Source organism: Scleropages formosus, chromosome 21 (genome assembly GCF_900964775.1).
Source record: "Scleropages formosus chromosome 21, fSclFor1.1, whole genome shotgun sequence".
NCBI classification, from domain to species: Eukaryota; Metazoa; Chordata; class Actinopteri; order Osteoglossiformes; family Osteoglossidae; genus Scleropages; species Scleropages formosus.
In genome coordinates this window covers 13,913,967-13,923,574 of record NC_041826.1, presented here as the reverse complement: position 1 = coordinate 13,923,574, position 9,608 = coordinate 13,913,967, and the positions used below count along the sequence as shown (strand labels likewise).

At 40.7% G+C, this 9,608-nt stretch overlaps 1 protein-coding gene across 1 annotated transcript; it reads right to left on the bottom strand.

The window, feature by feature from the left end:
* Nucleotides 1-4,582: 4,582 nt before the first annotated feature.
* Nucleotides 4,583-8,329, bottom strand: si:ch73-139j3.4 (putative tetraspanin-19). The gene is made up of 9 exons (XM_018726172.2): nucleotides 8,265-8,329; nucleotides 7,964-8,056; nucleotides 7,605-7,683; nucleotides 7,315-7,430; nucleotides 6,772-6,846; nucleotides 6,463-6,576; nucleotides 5,455-5,625; nucleotides 5,246-5,329; nucleotides 4,583-4,723 (listed from the first exon to the last, which is right to left on the bottom strand). The coding sequence occupies exons 2-9, from the start codon at nucleotides 8,027-8,029 to the stop codon at nucleotides 4,583-4,585; spliced, it is 846 nt and encodes a 281-aa protein (XP_018581688.2). The 5' UTR covers nucleotides 8,030-8,056; nucleotides 8,265-8,329.
* Between the last annotated feature and the right edge of the window lie 1,279 nt (nucleotides 8,330-9,608).

Below are 9,608 nucleotides of genomic sequence, written 5' to 3'. Positions count from 1 at the left end.
TGATGTTTCATGTAACCTTTAATTAATGAGGCAATTCTAGTGTTGAATTAATTAACTTTGGTCAGTTATTGGAGAAAAACCTTTCCCTGTTCACGCCGGCCTCTGCTAAGACCCCTGCGAAGGGTAAACATGATCTGTCCGCCTCCGCTTCGGCACGCCGGCCCGGCCCGATGTGCAGCCATTTTAAAAGCATCACCTCCTCCAAATATTCTACGGCTCATATTCAAACTGCCTCTTTTTGTGTGAGCCCTCATTGCCAAAAGTGAACGAGGAGATCGGGAGAATTTATTATAGGATCTGTAGGAAAACGTGTATCGAGGTTGGAAAAAAACCTTTCAGTTATTTGCGCTCTTTGGATAAATCTGTATTTATCTTCATATCCATCGCAAGTTTATTTAATTTATTTCCTTCGCTTCGCCCTTTCAAAAGGAATAAGGCGAGGTCGGTGGGCTGCGCTGAACTCAAGTGATGCTCAGCAGGTTGCCGTTGCTTAGCAATGCGGGGATGGATGGCGGCCCGGCGGACCGCCCCTCGGCCACCTTCCTCGCGCTCCACGCGTCCGTCCCTCTGTCCGTCTGCGTCTGTCGCGCGATTTCTCTGGGACTGATGCAACATCGCTGCTCAATTACGCTAATCTTTATCCGCCCCCCCCCCCCCCCCCTTCGCGAGTTTTCGCAGAAACTAAGCGAATGTCTGCGAAACAGGAAATAACCCCTTCTTGCGACGTGATGTGTGGCAGCGATGTTACAGAAACCCCGCGCTGGATCGATATAAATATTTTATAGAAAACGTTTCTTGCTCATGTCAGTGTTTTAATAAACACGTAATTTGTTGTGTTTTTTTTTGTGCCTACATAATAATTCGGAACAACAGCCCGTCAGCAGCCTGGGTTTCCAAAGCAGGGCTTCCCCTTACGACTTAAGTTTCCAAACCCTTTTGACCTGAAGACAGGAAAGTTGATGTTTTGCATGTCTGACCACAAGTTCCTCTTCTTTCAAAAGCAGTGTCATGTTGGGGGAACAGTACAATTATGGCTGGGTGCCATAAATAATTTTTCTTTGCATATATTCTAGGAGTAATATCAAATATACTGTGTTGAAATTGCAGAACAATGCTTTCAATGAGATCTGTGTAAATCATGAAACTATGGCAATATAATTGTTTCTTTCATTTTGCTCCAGCACACAGCTTCAGGCCCTGGGGTGTTACTTTCATCATGTCTACATTCTGACAATTTAATTTTAGCTAAACTTTTCTGCCTGTGAACATTTCTGCCCTCTTGCAGAATCTTAAGATGCTATAGAATGGAAGTCTGTCCATTTATGAAAGAATAACACTTACTGGCCATTGAGAGTGTATTACTGGAAAATTGTAAAGGCTGGATTTATGCTGGAAGCAGGTCAGACTTTTTATAATACTCATTTGGGTAAAGGTCTCAGCTATCCTCCTTACCAGAAATGAGCAGATTTAGTCTTCATGTGTGCAAAGGTGCACACGCATCAGATGCCTCTAGAACAAAGGTTGAAGCAGTTCACTTTCGGCAGTTGTCAGCCGGGTGGTTGTTAGATTAGAAATTATTTTAATTTCTATCTCAGCCTTCTGCCACCTCAGAGCCGTCCGGACACCAAAGACCAGTGATCGCCGGGAGCAGTAGGACACAAGAACGAGCAGAGTGTTTCGTTCCAAATTCTCCTCAAGTTTGTTGCATGTTCACAAAGATTATATACTATTTTGCAGAACAAAAAAATAAGGTCTCATTGGTTTAGAAAGTGAGTCGAGGTCTAGGGACAAGACTATAAAAGGTAATATTAAACAACAGAACACTGTAATTGGTTATACACATAGGGAGGATATAGGGAGGATATGTGATATTTCAGTCGCCTCCGTTTGCCCTTGAGCATAGACAAAGAGAGAAAAGTTAAAACAAGAACGCCATTCTTAACAGGACTGACACACACACACACACACCAGAAGAACAGGGAGGACAGAGGGACCGAGGTAGATAAGAGACAAGAGAGCCATTTATTTCTCACAGTGGTTTAGACAAAGCGATGAACAGCCCTGCACGACAAGTTTAAATGGAGACATTTAGCTCTGGGTGTTTACTGAGAAGCACTTTTAGCTGTTATAAACACCTAAGGCTGTAAAACATTTAACTCTGATGCTGAGCAATTCCACACTGTATGAGGGTTAGGGTTTAGGGAGTGTGAATAAAATGCTTGCATGCAGCACTAACGGTTAAAATCATTCTGATTTCCTGCCTTGTGGAACAAAAGCCCAGAGCAATGCTTGCTTATTGTTTCGGTCAATGACACCTTCCCACTTCTTCTGGTGATTTTCCATGTGCAAATTTACCAAAGCATCACACCTTTGGAAATCCACCAAAGTTTCTATTATGCAAATGTGAGCCCTCATCATGCAGAAAGAAAATATGACTGAAGCTGTGTTGTCAGTGTACATCTGCCTGCTCCACGGCTCTTTACTGCACAGTTCTGTACAATTATTCATTTAGCTGACGCTTTCTCCAAAGCGACTTGCAACATTAAGGTTACAATTACTTACCCATTTATACAGCTGGGCAATTTTACTAGAGCAATTTAGGGTAAGTACCTTGTTCAAGGGTACCACAGCCAGAGGTGGGGATCAAACCTGTGACCTTTGGATCCTGGACCTTTGTACCCTGTAGTAGTACTGCCCTGGATGTGTTTGTACACCCACTAATTTAAATGACTGTACCACCCACTTGGTATAAAGTGACTTAACAAGGATTTGTTACTTTGGCCACATTTACCATCATGAACAGCTCTATGGCAACAGTGGAGTCATTCAGGTTTCTGGGCACCACCATCTCACAGGACCTGAAGTGGGAGCTCCACATAGACTCCATTGTGAAGAAGGACCAGCAGAGGTTGTACTTCCTTCGCCAGCTGAGGAAGTTCAATCTGCCACAGAGGCTGCTGATGCAATTCTTCTCTGCAGTCATCCAGTCTGTCCTCTGCACTTCCATAACTGTCTGGTTCAGCTCAGCTACAAAATCAGACCTCAGAAGATTACAGCGGATAGTCCGGACTGCTGGAAGAATCATCGGCACACCGCGCCCCCCCCACTCTCCAAGAATTGTACTCATCCAGAGTGAGAAAAAGGGCTGGCAAAATCATTGTAGACCCTTCACATCTAGGCCGCTTCCTCTTTGAACTTTTGCCGTCTGGACGGCGCTACAGAGCACTGAGCACCAGGACGGCTAGGCACAAGAAAAGTTTCTTTCCTCAGGCCATCTACCTCATGAACAGCTAAATGCCCCCTAGGGAGTAAACTGGTGTAATAAACGCTATTTATATTTATATTTATTTTTTACATACATCATATCTTTTTTACTTTCCCTTGCATTATATATAACATACCTGTACAAACATATAATGTCTAGTGTCTATGTTGTATATTGTGTACTTTATACTCTCTATATATATATTTTTATCTTTTATTAGCCCACTCTACTTTTATTATCTGTGTATTGTCACTGTCATTGTCTGTGCTGTGGAAGTTCCTGTCACCAAGACAAATTCCTTGTATGTGTGAACATACTTGGCAATAAAGCTCATTCATTCATTCATTCATTCATTCATTCATTCATTCATTCATTTAATCTACATTGATTTTAAAATCTGCATGATTGTGGTGGAGAAAATCAGATTCAGTAGTCTGCTTTGCCAAAGGATGCAACTCCTGGGACGTGATGTCGGCACCCTTAACCACATTACAATGAGCCTCTTTGCTATTTTTATATATTTAGCTGACGCCATTGTGCAAAGTGACTTACAATGTTAGAAAAGCAGCTTTCCAGTAATTCCCCACATTTATACAACAGAATATTGTTATTGTTTTAGTGCAGGGTAAGTACCTTAATTAAGGGTAGTGCAGCAGGAGAGGAGAGGATTCACACCAGCAACCTTCAGGCTTACAGGTGAGGAAGTACTACACTACCTCGTGCCCTTTGTTTGACATTACATTTACATTTGCATTTGCATTTATTCATTTAGTGGAGGCTTTTCTTCAAAGCACGGGGGGGTGCGGTGGCACAGTGAGTTTGACCTGTGCCTGCTCTCCGGTAGGTCTGGGGTTCAAGTCCTGCTTGGGGTGCCTTGTGACGGACTGGTGTCCTATCCTGGGTGTGTCCCCTCCCCCTCCAGCCCTACACCCTGTGTTGCCGGATTAGGCTCCAGCTTCCCGTGACCCCACATGGGACAAGTGGCTTCAGATGATGTACGTGTGTGTGCTTTCTCTAAAGTGACTTCTAACAAACTCTACATAGTGTTAGGCATACACCTTATTCACCAAGGTCACTTACACTGCTAGTACTGTACACTACTTACAATGGGTTACTCTTGCATACATATACAACACAGTATTCAACAAACAATTCAGTACTGCTGGATACTCTACACTGTATCTTGGATAAAAAAAAGCTAATTACAGATGGCCATTTCATCACAAAATGAAGACAAGTTATTCTTATCTGACGTTTCAGTGTTTTGTCATCTATAAATCATTTGAAAATACTGATCGAAGACACCCCTGTTCAAAGTCAGTGGTACAGAGGCCTCTCATCAGTGAGGCTGGAGCGCGGCGTGGAAGACGCTGTGGAGCTGTTGTCCATGTTTCGTTTCTCCTTCATTTTCCTCAACACGTTCCGGAACAAATACAAACAGAGAGTAAACTGAATGACCTGGAAAAGAGGTCAGTTACATTGAAATGTGAATGCTCCACCAAAAATCTCTCATTGCAGTCTCAGGAAAATCACTCTTTGCTAAACTAATGACGAATAAAAATCTGACACCTGTCCCTGGTTATCTGTAACAAATGTGTTCTCAAAAAGGACCATTACAAAGAAAGTCCAGGTAACGGGCACACTTATTACATTAATTTCAACATGGACAATTCTGAAGTGCTCCAAAGCCATTCCAGATTCACCCAAAATCACCCTAAATCCTAATGCCATAAGGGAAGAATTAATCTTCATAGACTAGATTTTGATACACCTCAAACTTTTCGTCTTCAAAACAACAACTTTGTGCTGAAATTTTCACATTAGAAGCCAAAGACTCTAATGACTACAGCACCCAAAGAAAATAAAAAGCATTATATGTTAAATGACTTAACAACACCAGTAACTGGGAGGGGATTTCGGTGAATTACAGCAGTGCCTTTTATTTCCGTATATGCATTTAAGACAAATGCCTTGCGTTACCTGAATGAGAGCCAGTCCAAGGTCCATGCCTAGTATTACAAGCGCATTCTGTAATATCCAGTCCTCCATACGTGTTTGACAGCCCTGCTCACAAATCCATTTTGATGATATTGAAGTTTGTGGGCCAAAAAGAGAAAAAAAAGAGAATTAGAGATGTATGTTGCTTAACACTATGATCTGAGCAGACATCAGATGCGAAGTCTGCATACCATGTCGTAGACTTCTGAACCATGGCCGAACCGCTGGGTGGCACCTGTGGCGAGGAGTGGGCATGTGCTGCGGTTGAAGCAGGTGCATGGGTACACGTCACTTTCCCCCAGGTTCTTTATGTATGTGTTCTCCTTCCATTCAGTGTAGTTAGTTCTTCCACAGCACTGCCACTAAATTGAAGAAAAAAACATAAATGTTCCAATAATATAAATATTATACACCGTTTTATCAAGTTACACATTTTCAGATATAACCATTTTCCAGTTAGTTCATTTATTTGACAACCTCAGTGAAATACCCATGTTGGTACCCTATGGTTGTGTTGGGTAAGGAAGGAAGTTAAGCTTCTCAGTTTTGAGTTATGGACATATATTTGTTGGTAAGGCTGAATGTTGTTCTGTGGCTTCATGGTGATGTTGGTTGGACTGGGTCCTTGTGTAGAGCCGGTGTAATATACGCATGGGGTGTAACATCATGTTCTGTGCATCTTGAACGCTGTAATTAGTTTTTTCACTCATCTTATTTCTAGAATTTTGTGATTGTGATTTATGTTTGATTTACGTGTAAGGAGTAAGGAGCACTGAAATACAATGGGAATGTGGGACCGCCTTCATTCGACTCGCTTCCACGGTGTTCATGTGTAGTGCTCATCAGTGTTGGTGAATGCAGGGGCACATCACAGGTTTATGGAATGAAATGGTCTACAATCACAACAGAGTGTGAGTCTGTGGAGACAATGCATGTTTATTTTCAATCCCTTCAGATTACTTTTAACCTTAATTTAACTGAAAGTTCATGAAAACATGAAAAATTCTTACAACATATTTTAAAACCACTGTAGCTAAGTCCAAGGCTTCTGCAAAACCCAATATACAAAAACACCAAGAAATGCCTGCATTATTAAGTTTTTATTGATTTTGTGTTATTGTTAAAAGTTAGTTACAAACAAAATAAATTACAGTGCAGGCAATGCGTAAGTTTGTTCTGAACGTCAATGTCATACTTACATAATGCTGCATGGTGTCTATGAGATCCCACGTGTGTTTCCCTTTGCTCTGTTCTGTTTCGTTCCCGTACTCTATGATTATTTTATCAACTTCATCTGACAGTGTTCTGGTAATCTAAGAAAAACATCTAACTTTAATGTGGGATCCAGCTTATGGTAAAATGCACTTGTGAATTGACTGATAAGGTAAAAAGTACTGCACATCTTGTTCCAATATCAAACTTTGTCAGTATACAGCATCATTCTTGTTTAATTAAATTATGCTTTTAGAACATATTAGACCTTTGTGAGTGCATGATTTTCTTCTTACCTCATTTTCTTTTAAAAGCAGGATAAATGTGATAAAAACTTGGCCCAGGAATATGATTATCAGAAGGCTCATGTACTAAACAAGGAAAAGGACGAGATCAGTTATGAGTTATACAGTATTGTATACTGTCACAGCTTACTAATTATAAAAGAAAGACGTGTTTCTAATGTACATATTTTCTGTGAGTATCATACTTACAGTAATGAGGGCTAAAAGGCAAGACATAACACAAAGAGAAAAACATTTAAACTACACTGAAGTGGAAAGATTTGGTAAGGTTTTGAAAAGGGTTGAGCATTTACTAATAGCCGGAGTTCAAAATTGGGGGGAAAAAAAAAAACATCATGACTAATTGAAATTAGAGAATAAAGACTGAATTAATTGTTTCAGTTCATCACAGAATGGAACTTATGATAGAGAAGTTCCAAAGCAAACCTGCTGCTTTAGCTGCACAGCACAATAGACAGTGGATAATAGATAGACAATCATCTCAGTCCAACATCATGCACTTTCCGCACAGAACCCCATTCAGTCTGTGCTTACCATTACCAGAAGAAACCGGACTTCCTTTAACGCTCCTAGGTACCCAATGGCACTGACAGTGACCACCACCAGACCAATGACAAAAAGTCCACCAGCAATAATCCTCATGGACTGCCCTTCAAGAGGAGGTTTACACATATCAGTTTTTATATAGAGCCAGCTGTTTGCTAAACTGTATTTCGGCTGATAATTACATTAATGAGTCGTAATAAAGGTACTGTGTGAGATCATGTTCTGCAGTAATGTTGCTAATGCTATTATGCAATATGTAAGAACTTAAACTTTCTTACCATTGCTTACTGTTACAATGAAATTGTTTTTATCAAATAAAATCCAGACTCCACATCCAAAGATGGCTACACCAAGAATCTGGATGGGAACATAAACAGTATATATATATTCCTTAACACCTAGCTGCAAACAAGATAGAATTTCTTCCCCATTCTACTAAATCAGTATATACTAAAGTTTTAAGTTAACTGTGATTTACTATGGTTTACGGAACCAGAACAGATAATTAAAATAGTTTGATTTACTAGAATAGTGACCACAAGATAGACAGTTTTATATGATGAATATGAAAGTTACAGAAAATAACATTAAATAACTGGGAGTTCAGGAAAGAACCTGAAATGAATATGTTGCTTACCACAAAGAGGGCATTGAAAGCCAACAAAAAGAATTTCAGAATTTGTATGCGCTCAACGACCTTCATACTTTTTCCCTTCTGCTTTCAGTATTCCTGCAATTCAGTTGAAAGAAAAATTCAAAAAACTTTTGCATAAACATTCAGTTCACAGACTACAAACAGCAAGCTTAGCTTTTCCAATGAACCTATTACCCTGAAGCAGCAGTTATTAAATATGCCACTAAGTAGAGTGCTTGAATATAGCGAATCTGTTATAAACAGTCCTATCCCCTGGATCATAAAGTTCATTCTGAGAACGCACTTTCCTTGGGCGACTGCTCCTTTCTCAGGTTCCCTTGGACTGTACGTCTTCATGAAAGGTTTCCACGTTCACATTTGCTCGTTCCAAAGTGCAGCTGCTATTTCCTTATTATCCATCAATGCTTAACTACCTGTGGGCAAAGTAGAGACTTCCTTGTATGTGGCATTTTTGTTAGTGTTTCTTTCCGTGAAGGATGTCTAATACAATAAAGGTAGCATAAAAACAAAAAAGCAGACTTTTATACACACGTGCACAGAATTGTACACCCACGATGGAGCAACATGTACTCACTGTTTACACTCCATGTAACACATGCTGAGGCCAATGGATTTCCCACATGAAAGAGGGTACAGTAAAAGAGCTAGAGGTACATTGCTGATCCATAAGTTAGTTGTGACCCTGTGGCTAGAGACAAATGGCATTTCAGAAAGTAAATCTGCCCACTTACTGCCACTAGATGTCTGCAGTCAGTATGAAGTGGTAGTAGATATCAAGACTTAAGGGCTCAATGTGCACAACTCTTAATGTTCACCAGGGGGAGGTATTTAGTATATTTTCAACTTACTGTATTTTCATTCGCAGGAAAAAAAAAAAACTGAGAAATAAATGGGGAAAAAGATTTAAAGCCAGAAGTATTAAAGAGGTTATTTATTATCAGTGCTAACCCGAACTCAGAAATTTCCTAAATAAGTCAAAATCGCACATAAACTCAAGATGAAATTAAACTACAATAAAGATAGGCAGCAATTAATCGTTTTTGGTGTCTACATGGAAATTACTTAGCTTGCAGTTCTAATAAAAGATTCCCTCACTGATGTAAACTTATCAGTCACGTAACTTTATCCGAGTACATTGTTTTAACAGGGCATTCTGAGTAACATTACCACACACACACTTTCAGAACCGCTTGTCCCATACGGGGTCATGGGGAACCGGAGCCTACCCGGCAACACAGGGCGCAAGGCCGGAGGAGGAGGGGACACACCCAGGACGGGACGCCAGTCCGTCGCAAGGCACCCCAAGCGGGACTTGAACCCCAGACACACTAGAGAGGAGGACCTGGTCCAAACCACTGCGCCATCGCGCCCTCCCAGTAACATATCATTTTACTTAAAATGAAAAGTCATTAATACCAGCAGTGGGCACTGTGTTGCACATAGGATATGAGAACTTCTCACCCGATCATCTCATTTGGCTTCACTATTGCTACAGTATACTTCCAATATTGTGCTGCAAAAGATACAGCCAACTTCATAGATCTGCCAGAAGCAGGTCTGTAATGTGCAGCATCTCAGGGGGTCTCTGGGCAGGCAAGGCTGGAATCTTGATCTTCCAGCTCACAGA